General features: G+C 44.0%; 1 protein-coding gene across 2 annotated transcripts in view; it reads right to left on the bottom strand.

The window, feature by feature from the left end:
- Positions 1–27,185, bottom strand: part of pyd (zonula occludens-like protein polychaetoid) — a 298,483-nt gene that overhangs the window by 187,754 nt on the left and 83,544 nt on the right. For both annotated transcript variants that reach the window (XM_055070109.2, XM_050177563.2), the window contains exons 2-6: positions 17,476–17,523; positions 17,202–17,326; positions 11,576–11,678; positions 9,040–9,115; positions 3,330–3,433 (exon numbers count right to left, since the gene is read on the bottom strand). In XM_055070109.2, the coding sequence (XP_054926084.1) occupies positions 3,330–3,433; positions 9,040–9,115; positions 11,576–11,678; positions 17,202–17,326; positions 17,476–17,523 (456 nt within the window). The remainder of the gene's footprint in view (positions 1–3,329; positions 3,434–9,039; positions 9,116–11,575; positions 11,679–17,201; positions 17,327–17,475; positions 17,524–27,185) is intronic.

Genomic DNA, 27,185 nt, shown 5'->3' with positions numbered 1-27,185 from the left:
GTGGCAGCGTATGCACTCAGCCACGCTTACAGCCATGCACAGCCATGGCCGAGACATGTGCCAACTTACTCTCCTATCCCCCAGCCCCCTCACACACACTTGATCCATTACTGTGAGCGAGCTCCCCCTCTTTCTGTTTGCTGGTGTGGGAAGGCAGCACTTGTGACCACCTTTGTTGTCTCATCTTCACACACTTTCACTCACACCTTTTAAAGCACGCAGTGCGTAGCAAAAAAGCGAGAAGAAAAAAAAAAGGAAGAAGGCGGGGCACATGACGGATGCATCACACGATCCTCCAGCTCAAGTGTGGTAGAACGCAGGGAAGGAATTTCACTTGTGGAGGTTAGACGGGACCAAGCGGAGAGAGCGTTCTTTTGGCGGTGATGCTCACCTCCTAAAATCATGGGTTCGCGGCAGTGAAATATTTCTATCTCGGCTATTAATGAGCAGATTTGAAAGATTCTTCCAGTAGAACGCTCTCTAGAGGGCACATAACAACTTCCTGTGTATAACCAAAACTTGCTATGTGGCCTGGTGTGGGGGCCTTTAAGTCGAGCTAGATCAATAGAGCGTTCATCTTAGAAGTCTGTCATCATTTTCTTTGTGTACCATGGTGTTAGAATAGGTTAGGTGAAACGACACCCCACCTCTGCCACGCAGCCGCCATACGGGAAATGAAGACATGCTTCTCTTTTTCTCCATCAGGGAGTGCTAGGTGTCTCGAGGCTTTCAATTCCCAACCACGTGAGCCGTGTCCATGGTGGCCACATCATTTACACAGCTGAACATGTGACGACTGCTACCAGTTTTTCTTTGCACTGTGCTTGTGTGCGTGTTTCATTGCTACTGACCGCACTTGTCACTCTGATTTTGGAGTAAGTAGTACAGTGAATGAATATGAGACAGGCAAGAAGTGTTTTGTACTGCGGTGTAACTCGGGCTACAATTTGTGCACGGAGAAAGTGTCCCTTTTTGCTGCTCCGAAGGAAGAGGACCGCTTTAAGGTTTGGCAACTTGCTATTCCACGGAAGGATCGTGAGTTGCAAGCAACAGATTTTGTTATCAAAAAACATTACAATGCGCGATTTGTCAGCACATCATGAGAAGTGCTATACAAAGGAGATGTTCTTGAAAGTATGCCAAGGAGGACTGCTTTGGCAAAAGATGCTGTCCCAACAATATTTCTAGGCTGCCCAAAGCACTGGCTTGACAATGCCACACTGGCTTTACAGCTACAAATAATGCAAAATCAAGGCCGGAAGCAGCATAAGTAGTGTGCAACACGCGAGAAGGATTAGGGCAACCAAACACTTCCCTGTTCATGTTTTTAAAAGAAGCAGGAAAAGTATTTCACAAACATGCTGGTGAAAGGCCCGCATATGACATAACAGTAGACTACGTAGTAGAAAATTACAGTTTATCTCTTCCCTGTCATCAGCACAAGATTGATGTTATGTCGCAAGCGCTTCATTATTATTTGATAATCAGAATGAGACAGTACTGCAAGCTGCTGCGAGACACAGACACAGAAGCTGCAGAAGATTTCGAAGCTTGTCTAGTATTGTTTTTTGTTTTAAAATGCCGATTGTTATCCATTGTTCCGACACCTTTATGTTGTGCATGTGCTGTGCTGGTATAAATAATGCACAATCCAATAAACAAAGTGGGTTTTCTTCTTCTGGTTGACTGTATTGAGCACCATTCTGCATTCTTTTGTATTATTTGGCATCCCCATACAATATAGTTTTCCACAGGGCAGATAGTGGTGCTATTAATCCTCGAGCTATAACTGCTCTCTTAAGGCAAAATTGTGTATTGCATAGGTAATGTCAATACTGTGAATAAACTTGTCAATGCATTATTACAGATTTGTTTCTATTAATTTATTTAAAAACACAGAAGCACGTCACCTGCTTCAGAGAACAGTTTCATAGCCGTCCGTCGCAAGCTGTTGCCCACTTGACTGCATTCTCCCTTAACCCGGTTGCACCTTAAAGCACTCTGTTCACCGCAGATGTGTACAGGATTAGCAAATATATTAGCGGTGCACGGCACATATTCTGTTTGGTTGCTTGACCTCAGCTGCAATGTTGATGTCAACACAATATGACACCTGTACTATGTTCCGATAAATATTTGGGCTTTAATTGGGTGATTCATCATAGCTGCTCGTTGTATATGTTTCAAATGTTTCTGCACAGACCATCTTTGCTGCTGCACAAAACGAGTGTCAGTTTCACACGGATACCCGTTTGTTTATGTTATGGAGTGGAAATACGTCTCACACATTACGCATCAGTGGCGCATGCTTACTCTTTAAACGACGTTGACCATAAAATATGGAGAAGTGATCTTGTTGAGAACAAATTAAGAGCAAATGCAAAACAATCAATGCATGTTTAGGTTTACTAGAACACGCCACGGGATCAGCTGCTCGTCCATTAACCAGGTAGGCGCATCGCCAAAGCCAGGCATGATGACTATGAGCTTTCTATTGCTGCATGCTGAGCCCACACGAATAAAACTTTTCAAAGCATTCATCTTTAACTTATGCGCACGATATAGCAGAACCACACTTTCTTCACAAGCCCCTATGATCGCTTTAAATACCCTCACGAACCGAATTGCATAAGCCTCTAGGCATGGCCAGGCAAGCCCCGACATATGTCGCACCACCTTTCGGCAAGAAAAAGAACTGGTGCCAAATTCTCACTTTTGACATGTCGTCACTCCAACTAACCTATTTCTAACACCATGGCACACCTGTTTCTAACACCTGTCCATCTGTAGCGTAGAAAATTAATTGATTGATTGATTGATTTCATCACAAGGATGAAGGGGCCGAGGATAAAAGCTACAAGAGCTTGACTAGCCCATGGCCTCCACATATACATTGACAACAAGGCAAGTGCACATAAAAATGGTGACAGAGAAGTCACATTTAACAGAGCAGTTGCATGTGCCGCTGAAGATCACGTTGCTGTTTCCCCGCATTTGAAATGCCCGCACCAAAACTGAGGAGTTCCGTAACCTCCATGTGACCTCCATCTATGGCACTGCTTTGTCTTTCAGAAACTCTTTGTTAAACACTATATACAAAGCAAACTGAATTATTTGGTCAGATAGTATTCAATTCCAGATGGAGAAACAGAATTTATACAAATTATAGATAAGTATCGCTTGCATAGACTGGGACATGTTCAAAGAATGGAAAACATGATAATATTAAACAATCTCCATTGTTCTTTCAAACTAGGTGGCAGCCAGAGCATGCAGTGTTCATGGCCACATAGCACAGCCATCTCTGGGACCCCATGCGAGTGCCTCACCTTGAGCACGATGTCGCCTTCTTGCAGCGTGCCGTCCCGCTCGGCCACAGACCTACTGCACACTTCCTTGACAAAGATGCGGCAGCCAAGCACAATGCCAAAGTCTGCAGAGAAGGGTTGGCTATAAGCTGCTGCACCATGTGGCCTCGGCTGCTCATGGGAATGCACTTCGTCACTCACTACACTCAAAATGAATAAATCTGAGAAACCATCATGCTGCTTCAGATCTCACCACAACACAAAAGCATCACCCAGTTATCTCCAATTACCACATGCTGTTTGAACCCAAGTCACCTTGTATATCTCACCGCACCATCCCTGGCCTTGTCCACCCTTCTGTTACTATAAGAGACTGCTCTTTCACGCACTACATCAAGTGCCTCACTCTACTTCTCAATCACAACTGTCGTCAGGGACAGGTAAAGAATGCATGAGACCTAAGTGTGCTGTATGTGACTGCTCTCTGTGTGTCTGGAGAGTATTGCCTCTACAGATGGCCAAAAAGCTCACCAACAATAAATTGTGGGCACAGACAGCCACAAGGACAAAAGTCTGAGTGAAAATGCTTCATAGGACATCCAAATCATTCCTCAATATCTGTGTGCCGTTTCGAAGACAAATAGGACATCCACGAGACGTCCAATTTTGGATAACATATAAATTATGGGCTTTTTGTGCCAAAACCACCATCTGATTATTAGGCATGGCGTAGTGGGGGACTCCGGATTAATTTGGACCTTCTCGGGTTCTTCAACATGCACCTAATTCTAAGTACACAGCTCTTTCTTGCATTTTGCCTCCATCAAAATGCGGCTACCAGGGTCAGGATTCAATCCGGCGACCTCGTGCTTAGCAGCCCAACACCGTAGCCACTAATCAACCACGGCGGATCCCAATTTTCGATATCCTACCACGGACATCCCAAGGATTTGTACATGAATCTTTTTTGTCTTTGAGTCTCCCCATAACAGAATTATGTTTTCTCGTATGTTCGAATTACAATCAGAAGCTACCATGCCTGCAGCTCGCATGTTCATTGTACCTTGCATATTTTCTCACGCAATTTACTTTGAAAATGTCAGTTACTTCAACATTTTCTTGTGCCTGGTAGGAGGCCTACAAGAATAGGAAGTACACTGCTCTTCTGTGAGTACACATGTGGACATAATGCGTGCATACAATTCATCTGACCTTACTGCGTGGGAGTTCTGCCCATTGAATTTGTCTAAGAGTATGTTCTCCGACAACAAAAAACCTTCAAGAGATGTCCCAAAATTGCACCAACATCCCATGTCCTACACCAGACGTCCTACAGGCATCCTGTGGATGTCTCACACGGGAGATGCAGTAGATGCATGCAGGAGATGTTCCGAAAAACGTCCCTTGTGGGGCCTAACTTGGACACAGCATACTCACTTCGTTTGTGCGCATTGTAACTTGCATATATATATATATATATATATATATATATATGTTACAGTGTGAGCCCTGTTTTCACTTTTTTGATTTTGCGTCCTTTTTAGCAAGTCCTGTAAAATGGGGAACGCAAAAATAAAATTCATTATGTTTGTTAACTTAGTGCATTTGTGAACGGATTGAGACTGTTTATATAAAGGATTGAGCCATCCTTCTTGACTTAGTGGGCGCACTATTTGACTTTAGAACATTCTTTTTCTTTAAGTGCAGCGCTCTGTTTCGCAAGATTGCCACAGCATGTTGCTCGTGATACCGAAATAATGAGGGTTTAATTGTTTCGGTTTTACTTCAACCTTTTATAGTAAATATTTAATTTGTTATTATCCAAATACTAGTAAAAAATAAGTATTGTGTAAACATAACTATCTTTATGCACAAATTGAAGATGTATATAAATATTTTAGTCTTCTTTTTTTTTTTGACGCTCTATCATCACCATTTTCTCTCGTTTTGAGCAATAGCGGAACTACACAGAACCATAGAGAAAGAAACTCAACATCAGGGGACACTCGGCGAAAACTCGCAACAGGAACACATCCCGCCTAGTGTTCAGCCCATCCGTTGGCTGACGCAAGCATTGGATAAAAAGAATGTGAAATGAACTTATAGGCCTTTATCTTTTATTCTTTCCCACTAAAACTAAAGTGTTCTGCGTATAAATCAACTTATACTTTGCGACTTATTTTTCTTGCGTCACCTAGCAACAAGCTATGGCATGTCAGATGCGCCAGATGAATGTGTCACGCGCCAGACACGCCACCAAAGCAAGCGAGGCTGGCTGTGCTTGTGAAGTTCGCCTATTCAGCGACCCGTTTCTTTTGAATGTAGCCTATTTGTTCGGCTCCGAACGTATTCTTGCGTTCCTTTTGCACTTCAACACCACACCACTGCACTATTAGACTACAGCAAGGTGAAAAATTTTGTTTGACAGTCTGCGGCGCATTTCAAGCAATTTTGGCATTTATGGCATAAACAGAGATGTGTAACACAATTAGCAAAAAACAGCTCGGCCATCTTTTAGCAGTTAACTTTAGTTAATGACTCGTACTGGGAGATGTTTACGACGCTTTCTATAGGTCCCAACATTACTGCAACTTATTTCGGTAGTTTCTGGGCACACTCACCGCCGCCAGCTTTATGATGCAGTTAGCGAAAAGCAGCTCGGCTGTGTGACGCAGTTTCACGTATACTGAATCTTGCTGGGACAAGTTCGCGACGCTTTCTCTGACCCCGAACATTATCGTAATTAATTTTGTTAATTCCTGGGGTACTTCTCAAGCACAGTGGCCACGCCCGAGGTTGTAACGCAGTTAGCAAAAAGCAGCTCAGCCATGTGTCCCAGCTAGTTTCGCGTGTACTGAATCTTGCTGGGACAAGTTCGTAACGATTTCTCTGACCCCCAACATTGTTGTAATTAATTTTGTTACTTTTTGGGGTACTTTTCAAGCACCTGGCCATACAAGGAGGTGAAAGCAAACAGCAACAAACATCTGACACCCTCAAGAGCATGATGTCTTGGAATGTTGCCATAGAGGGAAAAAGGGCTATCTCGACGCCTTTACCTTGAGTCGCTCATGATTCAGACTACGCCACACACTCTGAACAGGAGCGATGGCAATCTGCCGTCAGTGTATGCACGCTGCCTGCGTCAGGTGTTCAAGACTATTTAAGCGAGCTGCTCAAACACCTTTGTTTATGTTACCTGTGAACAAGGCTCCCGTGTGGGAGCCGAAACGTCTTCTTTTCTTTTAAATCTTCATCTGGTCGGCGAAGTGCCCCTAGTTTTTGTTTACCTTTTAACCATGTTTCATCCCGACCAGACGGGCTTCCATCAAACACTGAACTTCATTAACCTTCATCAGGCGTATGGCCAACCGATCGTTCAGCAGATTAGCCAGTTTGTATCACTGTCGACGCGAATGGCAGCGTTCTGCGGCCACCTCAAGTTTAACTCTAAATGCAAGACTCTGGGTTTGATCCCTCGTTCACTACGTCTGGGAAGACCTGTATCGACACCCTTTGGTCTCAGCGTCATCGCCAAAGCTGAGCGGCAACTCTTACAAGCACGGATCCAAGACTGCCGTGAAAAAGTAAGAACTCTGGAGAACCAAGCTTTATTTGCTCGCCGTTGGCTTGAGTTTCGCTTGCCTAACGATTTCGCAAGCGTACAGCTACATGCCAATTTTCAAGCAAGCCTTCGTGCACGGAAAGATGATCTGTCACACGACAACAAGATTCGCAGACTTCAAGCCCAGCAAAGCGACGTTCAGCGCAAAGCAGGGAAGTGCACGGTTCTCAACATGTTCTCGTACAAACCAGACGAAACTGAGCTTTCGGTCCTCAGCCTTGGCCTCAATTTCAACGCCGGAGCTGCAAGGGATAAAAAGAAGTTTGTATGTGCTGTGGAGAACGCCGTTAGCCAAGTTGATCCCGCGCACCGTGATGAGGCCCGCACTCATGTTGTGTCTGTTCTCTCCAGACTGCGGGGCCCCCCTTCTTCGTCCCTGTCTTCACAAGAGTGTCAAGCGGTGAAGAGGCTTTGCGGCAACTGCCAGGTCGTGATCCTTCCCGCAGACAAGGGGAACATGACTGTTCTGTTGGACAAAGTCGACTACTCCCAGAAGATGTTGACGCTGTTAGAAGACATGAATACGTACGTTCAACTTGACCGGGATCCAACACCCAAGGTGCAAAGAGACTACCAGAAGCTTTTGGCCGATATCTTTCGTGTGGTCCCCCCTGAACGCAAGTCACTGTATTTCACATTACTTTGTCATAATGGTTCGGCGCCTGCTTTTTATGGCCTCCCCAAGGTTCACAAGCCAGGCGTTCCCATGCGTCCAATTGTAGATTTTACGCGTTCGCCCCTGCACAAGCTATCAGGATTTTTACATTGTGTCATTTCGCCCCTTGTCGGACAACATGCCACTCACATATGCAATTCCTACGACTTGATGGACAAAGTCCGTGACGTCGTACTGGATAAAAACGACATCTTGGAACACAATTTCAAATTACTTTGTGGGACTCCAGAGCGATGGAAGCACCCTACCAGAAACAGTGGTGTCACACGCACGCGAAATATCAAACACAAGATTGCCACTGTACATGTACATTGAAAACAGTGTGGGATGGATCAGTGGCAACATACATGTACGACAAAAACCCTTCGAAGCTGCTTTCGTCTAGCTGCTGTAAAGATGGCGCTAGCATAAACTTGCATCGCTGCCTGCTGCGGAAAGTAGCCCTTTCAGAAGTGTCGCCACATATACCAGAGCAGCAGGTAACATGCAGCAACCCACCCGGAATGGCTGCTTTACGAGGTTGTGTCGTTCAAGTGCATGGTGGTTTATGCTGTTCCCCTAGAGATTGTCTTACGCTCAACAGCCGACAGTTTCTTAGAGGATTTCTGCCATTTTGCTGCACATCGTCTACTTCCCATTGTGGTATACTCTGACAACGCTTTAAGCTTTGACAGTGCTTTAAGCATGTGTCTCATGAACTTAGCAGTTTGTATGACGCTGTTTGGGGAAAGCGAGGATGGAGATAACTTGTCAATGCATAGCATTATGTGAAAAGTCTTTGCTGAACATGCTCCTTAGTGAAGTGGATTTTGAGAGCGCATAGTGCAATCAGTGAAAGACAGTTTGAGGTGAGTTCTTCTAAAGTAACTGCTAGATTATGATCACATGATCAAGACCCTAACTGAAATTTAAGCAATCACTAACGGTAGGCCACTTACGTATTCATATCCTACACCAGAGGCGCCAGAAGCCTTGACACCTGGCATTTCTTTGGGAGCATAAAAACGGGGGAAAGGTGCAGCAAGCATGACAACTATTGGAAGTCACAGTGGCTGCATCTTTGGGATCTGCCCAACTCCCACATTCTGCACACTTCATGCGTGTGATCCTAAGCCGCACAAAGACCTCGATGTAAGCCCTAACTTACGAGATGAGCGCTCCGATTTGTGCCTCACTTGTTGTCTGTTCCTTGTTTTCCACTAGTTCCCTGTGTCACCGTTCCTTCCACATTGTAACAAAACAATGAAACCATCATTTTGAATTGTCCTGTGTTACCTGCCTTTGTTGCTGCCTTTGTTACCTGGGGGTCGCAGGGCTAGTCTAGCTGATAAAATGCAGCTTTCTTTCTTGCTGTCCTAGCCATCTAGATACATTCTGCTGTGTACTAATGTGGTAAAAAACACCAAATCTCAAAATACAGTTGAACACACCATCTTTCTTCTTGGCTCTTGTCAGGGTCACACGCACAGACTCTGCATGGCCCAGGACAACACGGCGCTTGATTACCTGCACACAGGTTAAACAGAAAAACTGTGCTGCAACCAGCTGTGAAGGAAACAGTAGTGCCACTAAAATCTGCGAACATTACCTTGGCCTTACAAAACATTTAACTTGTGGGACTGTCAAAGCTTTCAAAATATAGCCAAACCTTGAGATAATGAATATAATGTATATAACATAATGCAGCTAAAAATTTTACAATTAGAAACAAGAACGAACATTTCCCTTGGGCATCATATCTTCCATCTATTAATGAAAAGGTAAGCAAAAAAACGCATTTAGGTGCCACGCCGGGAAACCTGAGGCATGAGAAATGGGCTATGCGTCGAGTAAGAAAACAGTGAGATGAACTGGGTGGCAGCCCGAAGCCGAAAGAGAAGACTCTCGATAGGAGAGATAATTTAGGTCGTTCGTCTGCGCAAACAGCGACTCAGATAGCACTCATTATCACACGATTCTAGAGCTATGCTAGTTTTCGTGCTGTCTTTCGATAATTACTGAAACATATTTCCCAGTTTCCCTTTTCTCTCCAAAGCCTTTACTCATCCATTACACCCATCCTGCTTGTCGTTTTCTCGAGTCCATTCTTTTAATACCAATCGGCCTAGCATTTCATTAGGAGCTGGCAGCTATAATTCACAGAAGGTAGGCATGTGAAATTTTGGTGCCTCTTATGACAGCAGAATTTCCAGCACAATATGATCATTCAGTCGAAAGTCAATTGACAAATTATTTGCTCCTTGTGACAGCTCGTTGAGATAAACCTTGAGATAATGAATATAATGTATATAACATAATATAGTGTTATAATGAATTGCTGGATAAAATGAAATAAGTCTAACATTTTGTTGACCATGTGCTTTATTTCAGTTGGTTTTCTATGGCTACAACAAAACTGAAAATGCAAGATCAGAGGCAATGTTGGTTACAGCAAAGCAAGACACTTGTTCCCACGCAGTTCAAAGCATATATTCTGGTAGCAGGGACATCATAAACCCTAAGCAAGAACTTGAAACAGCAAATTTTGGACACACATGCACGTTTTGGCAAACAGCTCAGTTTGGCTGGCCCACAACCAGCAAGCCAATGTGCCAATTCCATGTGTTCTTAAGGTGAAAAAATTCAGCGCAAACACCCAGGACAACTTACAACGAAGAGACAAGACAAGCACTGGTGGTGACCAGCAACAGCTTTATTCTTTTTATGACAACGCATATATATACCCTTAACTACTTAGCCGCGCATGCGCATAGTAAATTCTATTGTGGTACAAATGTACTGATGCAATGAAATAAACCAAATCTCAAACTGACGGCATCTTGCGCCTTCTGCAACCAAGCAGCCCACTCCAGATTCAATGCATCATCCCCCGGCAAATCAAACTTGACATCCCCAACCTCATTTCTAAGCCCGGAGTCAAGCCAGGAGCAAGCATCACCCGGCAAGCATGAGAGGAGTACGAGGCTGGCCACGGGTGGCATCCCCAAAAAGGTTACAAGGTCCGGAAGGCGTGTGGTGCCACCCAAAAGACTGAATCTGTAATTCCGATCTCGGAAAGGAAGATGTAGTGTGCTGTGTTTTATTAAATTTAATCCATGGTGGTGCCACTAACACCACTGACAACACTAACGCAACTTCCCCATCTAACAGAGAGCGCCACTAAAGTGGTTCCGGGCAATTGTGTAATAACGTGTCAATAAACAGCGCCGGGCACTTCGTTCATTGCCGGCCCAGCCGAAGGTCGCACCGTTCCTCTCATCTCAACAGACTCGTGTCAGATGCGACTTCAATATAATCATGTTTGACAGCACAGTAACTCTCATTGATTAATTGATCTGCTATAAAGAAGAGGGGAGGGTCCTTGTTGGACAAGTGACATGTGCACTAGCCAATAGTACATGTGCAAAGCATAATACGATAAACACATTCTCACTCTTTCACCGCAGCAGCTGGATAGGGCTGGCTCCAGGCTGCCCCATTTACAGGTGAATGGCATTTTCAGGATGTTTTTCACTTAGTAAAGAAAATGAAAATATTTGGACAGCATGATACATTACACAGAAGGTGCATGGCAATTAACAAAGAAATAAAGAAATTGCATATGCCAAGCAACATTTTATTGAAGAAGAAAGGCACACTTATGCACCACTCTAGATGAGAGACACAGGGCAACAAGCAAGCTCCATGTGTAGAAATCTGCATACATGACAAACAAGAACTACGAAAAAAAAAAAAAAGATTGTCCCGCAACAAAATCTGAGTAGTACATAAGTGCACCCCTATTTAACAAAAATTTAATTGGGGCTTTGCATTTGTTTGTTTTCCTCAATCTCCTGTGCTGTTGCAACATGTCTGCATGCTAAATCACTCAGCTCTTGATTTTCATTTGGGCTGTGCCCGCTGGTTCCCCTGTGCCAGACATACTGGGCCTGACAGCACTAACTCTAGCTGGGAAAATATCCTCACCAGGTTGACAGTGCGGCCGCATTCCCGCAGAACTTGAACAGCAGTCGCATAGTCCACATTTTCCAGTGACAGCCCATTGGCACTGACTACCCGGTCGTTGATCCTGAAAAGATGTGCAGCACAAGCAAAGCTTACTTGACGTTCTTGCCACGGAAAAAGAAGTACTTTAGGAGGGAAATCTGTCTGGCCATGACAGCGCGCAGACGGTGTGATAACATCATGGTTTGGTGAGCAGGAAATTTAGTGTTCATCACAACACGACAGATGATGCAGCAGGCATGTTCTCATCATTTACATGCTTCCCTATGGGTGCCATGCACAAATATTGCAATATTGTGTCAAATGTTGTCAATTTTCCCAGATTTCAATCCATAATGGCAAGAAACATAAGTCCTGGGCATTTTAGCAGCAGTAATTGCTCAGTGCTGCTCAAGTTACGTGGCGCACTGCCCTTGAAACGAGCAGACTACGTCTGCCGGCCCCACAAATCATTTCCAGTGGTGGTCAAGCCAGTTTAGGATTTGGAGCAATTTCCAGAGCAGGAAAAATGACGTTCTGGAGCAGTTTAGGAGCAGCCACACCAGTATTTTGGAGCAGTATTGGAGCAGTATTCGAGCAGAAAAATTGGTCTTTCTGTAACACTTAGAGTAGTACAGCAGTAATCCGTAGCTATGTGGTGAACGTTGTTATTACTGAGCAATCAGTGTGTGCTGCGCAAGAGTGAAGCAAGACACAAAGCCAACAATGACCAATTAAGCTTGCCTTCCCACGCACAGTATACTATGTATGGTAGGTTGCAAACATTTTTATTTGTGTAGGCAAGGAACTTAATTTTGTGAACAATTCCAAAAGATTTCGTAGGCTAACGAGAACAAAGATATGCGCCTGGGTGCAAGACAGACATAAAATTACAAATTAGCTAGAACAATTTGCGCTGTCAGGAACAAGAGAAAAAGCAATGTAAAATGTCTTATGTGCATTCCAAATGACAGATGTGCTTTGATATGCTTTACTGCACAAGACAAAATGTGTATTACAGCCTATAACAATGCTAGAAGCTCGACAAGAGACTATATTTCTATGAATGGCGCATGATGAGATGCCTCCAAATGGTGTGTCGCAAAGATGGTAATGGCGGTCGAGAGCAACTTTCGTACCGTCCCGTACGAGCTTTCGTTGCGAGGTGGTTTGCCGGCTTCTCGTGTGTCATGTGGCCTCTGCAAATAGATACAAGTCGATTCGGCATAAAGCCGTAAGGTTTGTAGCCAATGCCCGACCGGCCTTTCAAAGCACTGCCTTTTACTGCCCCCAAGGGCTGAAATTGCCACAGGCACGTCCGAAGTAGGTCTGAAGGCCTGCCCGTACAATTATTAGGCATATCAGTGCTCGTACTGCAACAGGAGATGGTGGGTGCACACGTGTATAATTAACAAATACATACTGTGTCCCGTGACAATTGCATCTTCCTACATTTGGTATGCTTCACCACGTAACACCGCTATATTGAGGTGAAGCTGACTTTTGGAAACCGTCATTATGCAATGCGTCGTGCTTTCCGAGCTTCGAAGCCATTGGCAAGGATTACAAAGGCGGAGTCAGCGCCATTGCTAACAGCGGCAAATTGCTTTTTTGAAAAACAAAAAGAAGCTTGGTAGTGAATGTCGAAGTAGCTAGGCCTAGCATTGTCGCAGTGGTGGCTACGGCTACCAGCGGACCTGCGAGCAAAAGCAACTTTTCTTGGGTGAGATAATCAAAATGCAGGTGGTGGTGGCTTCAATCAATGCCGTTTCAGACCTGCGGTCATGGCAAGAAGTCTGGCAAATCGGACGGGAAAGGGTTCTTGCGTCCGAAATTTCAGACATTCTTATACATTTACCCTATAGGGTACCATGGCGGTGCCGTGAAGGCGTCCAGAAAAATCGGTCGTTGACTGTAGCTGCATAACCCTACTGGAAAACACTGAATTATCGTGAAAACGTGAAAATACTGCACTTTTGCGCAAATGGCACTTGAGTGGGTGCAGCCAGGAGCAGGCAAGTCGAACTGTAGCAAAATGGCACAGATGGCGCAAGTGGACCACCACTGAATGGACACTATGCAATAAAGTGAGCGCCCCGGCCCTACCGTAGGCCTGAGGAAGCATTCAGGGCACTGGGTGTGAGAGTATTTGTGAGGAAAACATTACCCGTCGTCACCTTCTTGCTACCTGTGCCATCGAGTTTGATCGCATGAAATTCAGTTTGCGTTGTTTGTTTAGTTGTCTTACGTCAGGTCAAAATGATGGAGGAAGGCTGTATTTCGTTTTACTTTTGGGAAATGGGATGGACTTCATGACTTTTCGCGATGCTCGATCGCCAGTGACCAGGTGTGGAGCTAACAACCGCGATCATGCTTAAGGCCCATAGTGGTTGAGCATTTAAAAAAGAGGGTTATGTGAAAAACATTATGCTTAATCTGAGTGCCAGTGACCCACAAGTGGGTCTTGTTCGGGCAGCTTGTAGCAGTGTGGCAACTCACAGCAGCACCTTTGGATTTGACATCCGTAGATTCACTCTTGCTCATCTGTTCCTGCAGTGTTCTAGATGCTGAACCACCTGCATTACAATGCGCATTTAGTGCTGCGCAAAATGTTACATGCATGTATCAAAACAAAGATAAAAATGAAGTCTAGTGATGAAATGGAGTGGCTTGAGGAGACACTAACTCATGCGACCTGTCGCATCGGCAGCTGTCGAAGCAGGCTGCATTCAGTTGGCTAGCCTTTGCTTCATTTGCCAATTTATTTCACACTTCGAGTGGCAGCATAGAATGATCGCAGACTTTGAACCACATTTGCCAACAGATTGCATTTATGTCGTCTAACTCGTCGCATCAAGTAGCCAATCTATGTGCTATCAGATGTGTAGCGACATGCGAGATGGTACGACATGACTTTAAAAATAATTGTTACCAAATATGGTCCTTGATTTTAATTTCATAATAAAAACGCATGTACTCGCACGTGCACACGGGCACAGTTTAAGCTAATGAGACGCCAGAAAGCGAGCTCGCGTGCTGAGAGCTAATACGAGCGTACACTGACCCCAACAGCGCACTCTTAAATGACTACCCGAAGCTGCTGCGCGCGTGGTTTAAGCCGGCGAGACGCCAACAGCGCAGGCCCACATTCACATCTCGAGAGCTATGAGCGTATACACCAAGCGCGAGAGCGCACTTTCAAACCACTAACCGATGCCGTCGTGCGCATGCCACACCACAATTCTACTTCGCTGTCATTTATGTGCTGTTACGTGCCTTTTTACCAATGCGTCACTGCGGTGCAGCCGGTCAGGAAGTTCAGGTGTATGTAAAAACAGTGGTCACGTAGTCTGGGCCACTAGAAAAGTTTGAAGGCTGGCCCAAAATTTAAGGACAAATATTAATACAAAGGACTCACTACAGGCCAAAACTCATGACGTATACCTGTTATAAAGTGCTCACTCCAAATCCTTAACCCTGTGACGGTCAATGACGTAAATATACGGCGGCGTCTGTACGTTTAAAAAGCGCGCCAATTTCCTAACTTTTTCTTTTCTGTCATGTGCTGCCACTATGTGGCAATACAGGGAATTTTTTTCGCGCGCCTCCCTCTCTCTGTTTTCATTGCATGGTTCGTTTTAGCGCTAATTTGCACAACGCCACCTAGAATTTCCTCTAGGTGGCATTGGTGCACGGCGAGCCTTTCCTCCTCTCTGGCTTGTGCGATGCGGCGCAGCGCTGCTTGAAAGTATTGCCGTCGGGTGCTGCGGAACGATTTCGAGATGTCTTAGATCGTATTTTGTGAAATTTACGTGATGTCCGTTCATATAAGGTCGTCAGGGAATGTTTCGGTGCATTGGTAACTACAGTATGCGGAAACATCTCTTGGGGGCGCAAACACGCGACGCGCATTATCAGCCGCGGTGTGTGTATGTGTTGTGAACTGTTTTGCATATATCAGTTTCAATTCAACGAAGAGAACCACCGTCTCTGTATTACCAGCATGAAATGGTAAATCTGCTCACTAGTTAATCGCTTGGCGTAGGGACTAAAACATAAGAGTGCATGCTAGTGTACAGCCAACCTAAGGCAACCACGAAACATCTAAGTGGCATGTGCTATCAAATATTAGTGATACACCAGCATCCTTCTGAGGTATTTCAAGTCTAGTAGGCTTGATATCACTGTATGTGTGTGCTAGCTTCCTGCATGAGGCTGATGGCGCTGCTCAACACAGTGATCACCGTGGCTGGTGAACCAGCACAATACATATATAAGCTATGTGCTTCGGCATTGCCTTTTTGCCTGTAAAGCCATAATATCTGAGATGAATGGCATAACGAGAATGTGATGGCTATTTTTGAGGACCAAATTTCCGTAATACGTGTGATTGCGTCACAGAGAACAGAACAAACACAATCGAAAAAAAAAGAGCTAACGCCACAGTACGACCTCGCATGGTCACGCCGCACAACGTTTATAGATCTATAAACATTGATGCTGCATGCTTAGACCATGCGCTATACAGAACAAAGATATCTGTAATCCAGCACCTACCACTGCTTAGGATGCTCGCACAGTTCGTAAGCAGTCGCTTTGCTGGACAAGTATAGTTCACACTGCAAAGTATGCTGTTATTACTAACCAAAAATATTTTATTCATGAGTGGAAACTTTATCCACAGAACCAAGCAGTCACGCAATGTAATCTGCAGCTAACAGTTTGAACGCTTGTCAAAGTATAACAGCACAGCTCAGGACTATCGTAGTAGAACAGTAACCATGCTGTTACAATCATCGTGTATGTTTCATTGCTGCTGAACCGCAACTTAGAACTAGAGAATAATACTGCAATAAAGTCACATTAGTGAATGGAACTTTCAGAAATGCACAATTGATCTCCGAGGCTGATTGTAGCCTCAAACATGCGCGCACACATCACGCTGTGTGCTCCGTCTGCCTGAATGCCAGCAGAAATTCCAGCCATACCGACTTAAACCACTTCAGTACGTCTCACAGAACAATTTTCCACGTAGAAGATGCCACATCATACTAAATAGACCACACAAGAAACCATAAACTACTGCCGAGCGTATACCTGCCATGCAAAATGAAGCGCTCGCCCAAGCCAGCATGCTGACTGCCCATAGATGGCACCACTGCATAGCAATATGGTGGCGCCTATGAAAAAACTGCCTATAGAATAACATAACATACAGCACAGAAGAGAAAGAATTGTCAATAATTGACAGCTGGAGGACTAACCTACTCTTGTCCATGAATGATTAACAACTCGAACCACCTTCCCAGACCATTTGTGTCTCTTTCCGGCAAAAAGTTGGTTAGATAAGATTTTACTGTTCACTTTAGGGGCCACACATAAACATGCTTTAAGACCTGTGCATATGTTATGGCCAGAACATTGTTTTGTTGTCCTTTATTTCTTTTTATTTTCAGAACAATATTCATGTGTTCTGCTTGTGCGTTGATGTGCCGCTTCTGACCTTCTGTAATGCCCCCTGAGGGTAACATAGGCAAACAAAGTGGAAAGGCAGAAGGCAGCACAGCTCACAATGCCCTCAGCAAAAGTAGAGGGCAGGCACACATACTGGAGTTTCCCTTCAGCAGGCCCTGCTCGAAGCACATCGGAGATGACAATGGATGGCTCGCCACTGGTAAAGTGTGGGTTGTCACGGCCACCGCTGACAGCAATGCCAAACCCGTATCCGGGCACCTGTGGAAAGGAGGAGCAAAATTTTGTGGTCGCCCTGCCACTGCTGGCTCTGCGCTGGAATTTCACACAAGGAAAGGGGCATGTATGAAATTCCAGTGCCATCAAGTGCCATACCAACTAGCCCCAGATAACGCTGCAACAGCACTCACCCGCGCCAATGTCACGTGGTGTTGCTCCCAGCGGGCCCGCTCTCCACCCTGCAACAACACCAGTGCAAGAAGCTCACCACAGGAGCCATCATTACCAAAGAGGCTAGTGTATGCACAGATGGTTATTATTACAATCAAACCTCATTATAACAAAGTCACATTTGACACAAAAATACCTTTATTATATCCAATACTCAATACAAGTGTACATGCCAATATCAGCAAAACAAAAGTCATGCTGGGATCTGCATGAAATAAACCAAGCATTGTGCCTTAGAAAGGCCAGCAAAGACTCTCCCGTCGACATTGATTGAATGGTCAGTGTGAGGATAAAAGATGGGCATATTGGCTTGCGAGCCATGGGTGAGCCAAGCCAGAACATACACAAGCATCTAAAATGCATCATTTCAAGTTGCTTTTGTAGAGTATTTCACGTTTTTACTACCAGAGTACATATTCTAAAGCTAACCAATGCTTGCTTCATTGTAGCCAATACCACCTCGGATCTTGTATTTTCTGTTTTGTTATAGCAAGAAAATTCTCATTGAAAGAAGAAGCATGATCAACTAAATTATAAATTTAATTTGATATAGCCGATAATTTGTTTATCAAGGTTGTACTATAGTGTTATTGTAAGATTTAGGCAAGCACAAGCTAAAGGTTTGAAGACTGCCTCCAAAGGGGCACAATGCCATCTATGTCTGCATGAGAGAACAAGGTACAAGAAGGGAGGAAGAGAATGGAGTGGCATGAAGCATTACTGGAAGAAAAGGAAAAGCCTGGAAAGACAGCCTTGCCTTTAGCACAGTGGAAATAGTGACAGAAGGAGCATGTCTCAGAGACAACAATCTAGCTTAGACACTATTAAATAGTTCACGAAAGCTCTGTGCGCATGGTCTCAGCACTTGGGAAGAGCATTTTTATCTATAGAATTGCATTGTAGTCTAAAAAAAGGAATATTGGAAGCACTTAAAGTAACAGTAACACAAAACTGGACACAGTAAGTATGACTTCCACTGTTTCAGATAGCACCACTTGACGTAAACATTCACAGTGGCAAGCAAGCAATCTGCACACCAATGTAGGGCCACATTTGGTTTGCTCGTCCCGCCAGTCCCATGACAATTGCACTGTCTGATATTTCCCCAACCCAAAACAAGAGAGAGTTTGGTGGCCCATGCCCTGCCCACAGTGCAGACTGGGCTATGTGAAAAGATTTTCAACAAATAGATCTTTTTTATAACTCAACGCTTTCCATGTTAACAGAAAGCCAAAAGCATAGATTAAAAAGCTTGGACAAGTGGTCTGTCATTACGTTGCAAACTGAGCTCATGTACTAGACACTGATGAAGAATAGCGTGATAGCGTCCCTTGTTTATTGCACTATTCTTCATCAGTATGGAATACCAACTTGTTCAGCATTTGGTTATACTAGATGCACTATGGTAGAAATTCGGGTTGGTTGCACATTATTTTTTTATTGAGTAGTGTACATAGCAAACACAGACAAAATAACACACGACAACACCAGGCGCTGTCAAATCTTTCTTGCGTCTGTGCTCACCCTGCGCTACTCAATATGAAGACTAAACATGCTGCACCCAACAAATGCCAGAGTAGTCAACTTATACTGCTTTGATATATTGAAAATAATGCATTTCTTAGCCGACTACAATAATGAATTTTCTTAGTTAACTAATGAAACAGTGATTTTAGGTCAGCTTAGTTAAATGTGTTGTGGATGCTTGATTCAACTCAAGTGTTGCAAGACATTTACAACTTTGTTTACATAAATCAGTGTTCAGAAGAATAGTAAACTGCGTGAGCTGGCAGCTGTTCATTGTTGCAGGAGTAGCCCTAAACTGACCCAGGACAAAAGAAAGACACAATACAATGAAGAAAGCACTGCATCCATGTCGTACTGTGTCTTTCATTCGTCCCGTGTCAGCTTAGTGCTACCCCTGCAACCATGAAAATCAATGTTATTCACAAATCAATGTTGGAGTGCCACAGGGTTCTACGCTTGGGCCGATGTTGTTTTAAGTTTATATTAGCAATATCACTAGTGCTCTGTATTCCACAGTCAGACTATTTGCGAATGATTCTTTGATTTCTAGGCAACTTACTAACCCTGTGAATACGTGCTATTTACAATCTGATTTAGACAGCCTCAGTAAATGATACAATGAGCGAGTGGCAATAGATGTTAATGTGAATAAAACAAAAGTCATTAGATTAACGACTTCAGCTAGCCTCATGCTATGTAACTACATATGAAATAACATGTCTATAACCTCAGCAGGCACTATAAGATATCCGACTACATTTGTCGTCCAATCTGTCGTAGAACACTCATGTAGACAAGATAGTTAGCAAGACATCTAAAACACTTGGCTTCGAGTGGCACAATTAGCACTTGGCTAACTCCGCCACTAAACATCTTGCTTACATTACCGTGGTATGCTTTAAAATTGAATATACCGTATTTACTCAATTCTAACACACCTTCGATTGCAATGCACACCCGTCTTTCGCAACCCCCCAAAAAAGGAAAGAAAACCACCCTCGATTTTAACGCGCACCCGCTTGCCGTAACCTAAAAAAAGAAGTCATTTACAGTACCGCGCACTGCATTCTTTCATACAGAAATACAACTTTCTCTCATTTGGAAAAGCAAAGATTTACTCCCAATACGCTAAGGTTGCTATAAATAGAAAAAGTTGCAGTATCGCATGAAAGGCAAAGCATCGATTGCAATAGCAAATTTGTAGAAAGCTGTACGAAAAGTAAGGATAGTGGTTTTATCGGCCATATAAACTTTTAAACATTCACTTACAAACTAAATTAACAAGCATGGTGTCATGCGGGCACAAGCAAACATGAACACGTCTCCCTCTATGACCGCCGAAACTCTTTATGAAAACGCTGGAGCGAGAAGGTGCGGTAGCAGGAGCGAGCGAATTGACCTTTGTGCGGCCTCTCGCTTCAACGCGAACTAAGCAACGAGAACACAGCGCGGTGCATCTAGATGCGTAGACTCTTGCCTCCATCGCAGATCACTTTCAAGATAAGGGCCCTGCGGCCACACCGCACGTAGCAGTCGCCGGAGTAGAAGGCCTCTCCTGTTCGCGCCAGTTCCGCATGCAGGTTTTGAGAACTCCGAACACCCATGACGCAGCCCGATTTCCATCCGTCTCCGCACACCTGATCACTTTCCTTTTAATTGCAGCATCGCGTGACTTCACAGTTGGCACTTCCATGCTGATAGAGCAAATGCAGCCAAGGGGAAGACGGACGGTGTACAACTACAGCACTTGGAGGAAGCTAAGGCAGCTAGGCTCGAAGCATAGTTTCATACAACAATTACTAGAGGGAACTCTGACGCTAGTGTCTATCGGAGCTGCAATGAGAACGGTTGTACCAGGATGGGAATTGTGGGAAGTAGATGGACTTGCCTAAATTTCGTCCTTCTGGCTTCAAACGGCTTTGTAACTTTGGAACTCACCATTTTCAACAATGTACTGTGTAATAAGTAACTAAATAGACATTATTAAAATTGTCTGATGGCAGGATTTGAACACAGAATCTCTAGCACAGAAGCCGGATATTGAAATCACTAAGCCACAGATGTATGTATTGACAAGCGATGTGAAATGCCCTTATGAATTTATCGCAGGCATGAGACACGTTGAGATGCTTGGCGCATTTCGATTTGGCCACCTCGACAAGCTCAGTCGTTGAAATTAGTAGTGATTGCGTGTGTTCGCAGCGTCTTCTGCACTTTGAAGAGTATAGATTGCTCTGAAATTTACAACAATAAGATTTCTATAGCGTAATATACAAAGCCACAAAAACGTCTGAATCCACAAGCACGAACATCAGACAAATCCATGTACTTTCCATCATTCCCATGGTAAGACAACAACTGCAGCGCCAGAGTTCCCCTAGTATATTGTAGGAAACTCTATGGCTCGAAGTGTATACGAGGCAGACATTTTGACATGCCGATGGTGATATGGTAGTGCAGACTTAAAGTTGTACTTGGTTCTAACGCGCACACAATTTTTGGACCCATTTTATCTGAAAAAAAGTGCGCAATAGATTGGAGTAAATATGGTAGATCCTTACTTTGGAGCCCACATCAGGCCAGCCTTATAAAGAAACTGGTCTCTGCAGAATAAAGCTGCTCACTTCATCACAAAAAATTACTTGCAAACATGAACTGTCTATTAATCTAGCTCTTCTCGAAAAACACACACTACTCACACTTCTGTCCTTTTTTTTTACAAGCTTTACCACAATCAGTTGTGACACACTGCACTACATATCAGATCAGCCCATCATGTTTCCTTACAACTCGATCACCAACTTAAAGGGCTCCTCACCAAGTCTGGCCATTTCGAACTGAAAAGTGCAGCGCATACAATGCCCACTAACGATCGTGCCTGCAAAGTATTATACCCCTGTCACAGTGGGCGTTTCGATTTTGTCGAGATTAATAATGTATATTTTGAACCTTCATAATAATGCAGAACTTCCCTGCAATCCTCTTAACTAGTGTTTTATATGTTTACTTAGAAATGTTTAATACTATACCATGCTTGTCACTAATTCACATTTCCTTTTGTACACTCATATAATCTAATGGTGTATGGCAAGTATGTGCATGCACGCGATGTATCTTGCTTGTTTTGTACTTGTAATTGTTAATTATTTTTCAACGGGCCTGCATCTAGCCTGTGCCTATGGGTCCAACCAGTTTTGGTAGTTCTGTATGTTCTACGTCTGCAAATAAAGAACTGAACTGAATTGAATGTCATTATAGTCAAACAACATTCGGTGCAAGCAATGCCATTCGACTAGCGGTGGTGCTACACAAGAAAAATTAATGTAATTTGGTAATGATATCAATGGCGATCATTCCCAAAAAATTTGCAAAAAATGTAGAACAAGGTATGTGTGAACGTCTGAAAAGTCAATCTATCTGAAAATAAACATGGGGTGTCACTTTACTGAAAAAACATGCATATAAAGTTTCTGTTTCAGAATGTCTGTCCACCATAAGCTAAGACAAGGCTTAGCCAGCTTAGTAGTCATAGCCGATAAATTGAACAGAAACAATACGACTGACACGGCAGCGCTCAACGACGACGCCCAGTTGCAGCGAGCGAAGCAGTTAGTTGCCGTGTACCTTGCTTTGTAGCTGCACAAAGGAGTCTATTTGTTTGCAGTTATGCCGACTATAGTAAAGCGATGGTGGCCAGATGCCACTGAGGTGGAGATTAAAAACATTTTGTGACAGCCTGTTCTACAGCTTTTCTCTCATTAAAATGACAGATGCCTTAAAACAAGCAAAATAATTACCTTTCACATGAACGCTTCTCAAATTGCAAATGCTCAATGTCATATTTTACCTTGTCTCAGGGGTAGAGTATGCATTCACTTCTAGTGCGAAGCCAAACGAGTTTTTTGAACTCAATGAATTGCGGAAGTAATTCAATTCTAATGCCATTAAATATCACTGCGCAGCTGCCAAACAACATCATTCAATGCTAATGCCATTCAGTTCAAATTACATTAAAACATGCAGCATGACAGGCGTATTACACAGCTGCGCACTGCCAAAAGAGTTCAAATTTCAAATCAAATGCCCTACACTGTTTTTCTTGCAGCTGCGGCACTCCCAGTGGGAGAGTCGACGTAAATCGTGCACCTACGTAGTTCACCATGCTGTGACGTCACTCACAGTGGCACGTGACTTTGAGAATTATTCGAGGCAACAGCAGATATTTGTTTGATCTGTTGCTTCAATAGACAAATTAAAGTTTAGAGAAATAATAAAACCTACAAACAGAATGTCTGTGTTGTTGTTTTACTTCGTACCGCAGCAAGAGAGATGTACTTCCATTTCGTCTGCTTGTTCCCATGTTGTGCAGGCACGCACGCTGAGAGTGAAACTGTCATTTTCTACCGTGATCCAACACACGATCATGCTCTGCGATCTACTTGCATGTGCCTCAGTGCTCGTGTGGCACCGATTTATACTGCGAGTCAGGTGTTTTCATGCGCAGCACACGAAACTCTGCACTGCACGAAACGAGGCAAATGCAACAGCTCGCGTGTGAGACTGTCAGCAGAAATGTGCCGTGCAGCAAGAATGTGAGGGGGAAAAAAATAAAAGGAAAGAAAGAAGAAGACGTGATCCTTGAGCTCCAGTATGGGAGAACGCAAGGAAGGAATTTCGCTTGTGGAGGCTAGACAGAGCAAGTGGTGAGAGTGTCTATGTTGATGGCGACACTCGCCTTCTGAAATCATAGGTTTGCGGCACTGAAATATTTTTATCTTGGCTATTAATGAGCCAATTAGAAAAATTATTGTGGTAGAATGGTCCTTAGAGGGCATGGAAAACAGGGGGAAGGCGGGAGATGGAAATTCCAGACTATGAGCAAAACGAGAACAAGGTGAAAGCGGGAGCCAACGTTTCGACATATGGACTTGTCTTTTTCAGGGCGACATATGCTTTCCTGGGCACAATATATGTATAGGTGGGGTTCTTCTAAAGGGGAGAGAAGGTAAAGCGGGTGGGTGTGGCAATGAGCGAAGGTGTCTTAATGGCTAAGGTGTAGAAATAAGAATAAAGGAGTGCTGCACACAAGGCCAGTGACACAGCTGCCTGTCATTCACATGTCAACGGCCGTGCGTCAGTCGGCGGGTCAACGGCGTGCACAGCATTCCTCTATTACCTGCTCCGCTTGTAGCCGTGTCTGTGAAAGAGATAATATAAGGAGTGGCAGAAACCGGTGCTTGTGAAAAAAGAAATTTACATATAAGAATACTGAAATGGAATAAATAAACAAAGGAAAAAAAGGAAAGAAAGGTGATGAAAAAAAAAGAAAGAAAGAAGAAAAGGGGAAATAAAAACTAAGCAACCAAACTAAGTGTTGTAGCCTATAGCTTGAACTTTAGCATAGCGAATAGATTCTAACGTTCCCTTTGAAACATTTATGCCTATTGGTTGCAATGTCTTGGTTGCAACGTAAGGATAAGGTATGATTCTCTGTATTTTCTTTCTCATGCAGAACGAAAATTTGACTTTAAGATGTACAGTTCATCAATGTTATGACCTGGTTGGTTGATATGCTCGGTGACTGCTTTGGGAAGCTTTTTAGCTGTGTCCGTGCGACGTCTGTTTGATGTGATGTTCATTGATTGTCCCGTTTCGCTAATATATTGTTTCTTACAGAAAGAACATTCAAGCACATAAATCACATCCGAACTTGTACAAGTAAAGCTAGTTTTTACTTCGTGTGTATAACTATTTGCGGTGCTTTTAATTTTGATGTCACATTTAAGATGCCTGCAGGTTTTGCAGTTGGGGCAACAACGTGCATTTATTACGGGGTATGATGTTGGCTGACCTTTGCACGCACTAACAAGTTTCTGTTGTGGCGATAGGTAATCCTTGGTACATCTGGGAATGCTTTTCTCAGACGCTCGTTACTTGATAATATTTGGTGGTATTTTCGTAGGATGTTGTTTATGTTAGGGAGTGCATTAGAATATTTTATTATAAAGGCCGGCGGTCTGTCAGATTCTGGTGTAGGCTGTTTCTTAGCTAATTCCAACTGTCTTTCCAATCTTGACGCGACATCATAAGCTCTATCAAGAACAACTTGTGGGTAGTTTTCTTCTGCTAGCATTGTTTTAAGGTAATTTAGGTGGTGGATATAATCATTATCTTTGCGGCAGATTCCTATTATTCGTTTCGCTTGTCCAACATAACTTCCTTGCTTGCAGTGTCACTGGTGATGACTGCTGTAGTCTAAGTATTGCTGGTTATCCATAGGCGTCCAGTAAAATGTCGTTCTCAGTTTTCCGCTTCCTATGTAGACCATCTAGTCGAGGAAGTAGATTTGACTAGGAGAGTGGTCAGCAGTGAATTTAATACTCGGGTGAAAGCGGTTCAAAGGGCTAATTAGATCGGTTAACATGCTTGTGCCGTGTTTCCATATTATAAATATGTCGTCATTGCAACGCATATAGGTGTGGGATGTTATAGGGTGTGATTTTACAAGGTTTGGTTGAAGCTGTCCCATGAAAATATTGGAACACATGGGAGTGAATGGTGTTCCCATGGAATAGAATAGAATTCGAATTGGTTGAGCGTGAGAACTATCCTAAGGGGTGACAAGTAAACTTCAGGAGCGTGCGCTTGGGGATTGATTGCGAGGGATTTCGATACGGCTTCAATTCCTTCACCCGTGGGTATGTTAATGTAAAGGGCAGCAACATCTAAAGTGACTAGAACAGTGCAGTCGGAAAGGATTTGGTTGGAGTTGATGCCATCGATAATAAGACGGAAGTGCGGTGTGTCTTGAACAAAAGGTGGGAGGGTGGTGGGGAAGTTTCACAGGTGGTGATTTAAGAATTTAGATTGTGTATCGGTAGGTGTGTTGTTATAAGACATAATAGGCCGAGCTGGAATTTCTGCTGTAAATATTGCTTCGACGGGCACTTTATGTATTTTAGGAAGAAAATAAAAGCGGCCTGCTTCTTTGTTCTTGGGCATCATGAAGAGATATTCAGATTGCGTGATTAGTTCCCTGGACAGGAGCTCCGCTATTGTGCTTCACACAGTATTGCTGTAGTCTGAATTTGGGTTAGAGTCGAGTTTTCTGTAATGGGTGTGGTTGCTCAGATGTTTGGAGGCCTCATTCTTGTTGTAGTGGGGATGAAGCAACGCACGCAGCAGTGGGACACTGTCTAGGCAGCAGGCGCAAGCGCAGATCGCGCACTGTTGACGCCGGCTGAGACTGTTTTTGCTGTGCCCGTCGTCACTTTGCCTTCCGTCCAACCTTAATAAGCCCCCTTTCAAAGTGGTGGAGGTGTGGGGTATTCAAACCTGGAACTCCGAAGTCGGACGCTACCAACTGCCCCAACAATGCCTGACAAAACCACCCAGCAGGCAATCCCTGCAGGTTTTCTTAACCGGCACACTGCGCAAGCGTTGTCCTCCCTTCTTTAGTAGAACAGATGACCATGATGTGGAAGATTGGTTGGTGACGTTCGAAAAGGTGAGCGGCCGCAATAAGTGGGATGACCTGTTGAAACTCCAGAATGTCTCGTTTTATCTCAAAGACGTCACAAGCCTGTAGTACCACAACCACGAGTACGACGTCGCTACATGGAGTGCGTTAAAGAAACGCTTCACAGACGTGTTCGACCACCCCACCACACACAAACTCCACGCCGAACAGCGCCTCCGCGGACGTGTGCAGCAGCAAGGCGAAAATTTTACTAGCTACATAGAAGACGTTATCGACTTATGAAAGTGCCTGAATCCTTCCGTGACCGAGCAAGAGAAGATAAAACACATCCTGAAAGGCATTGACGACGATGCCTTTCAAATGTTGCTGGCTAAGGACCCAAGCCCTGTCGTTGAGCTTACGACTTTGTGCCAGAGCTTTGATGAGCTACGCAAACAATGCGTCTTAGTTCGGCGGCCGACAACAACAGACGATTCTCTCATCGCTTTAACCACAAGTGGTGATCACAATACGCTACTGTCGCAAATAAAAAAATATGTGCATGAGGAAGTGGCACGGCAGCTCTCGTGTTTGTCGTATTTGCCAACTCCAGAAGTGCCTTCGCACAATCTAGTGCCATCTATCACAAAAGTTATTCAAGAGCAGGTCTTCGAGGTGCTGCCT

Source organism: Dermacentor andersoni, chromosome 5 (genome assembly GCF_023375885.2).
Source record: "Dermacentor andersoni chromosome 5, qqDerAnde1_hic_scaffold, whole genome shotgun sequence".
Taxonomy (NCBI): Eukaryota; Metazoa; Arthropoda; class Arachnida; order Ixodida; family Ixodidae; genus Dermacentor; species Dermacentor andersoni.
Note: the sequence above shows the minus strand (reverse complement) of the source record. Positions and strands in the feature narration are given on the sequence as shown.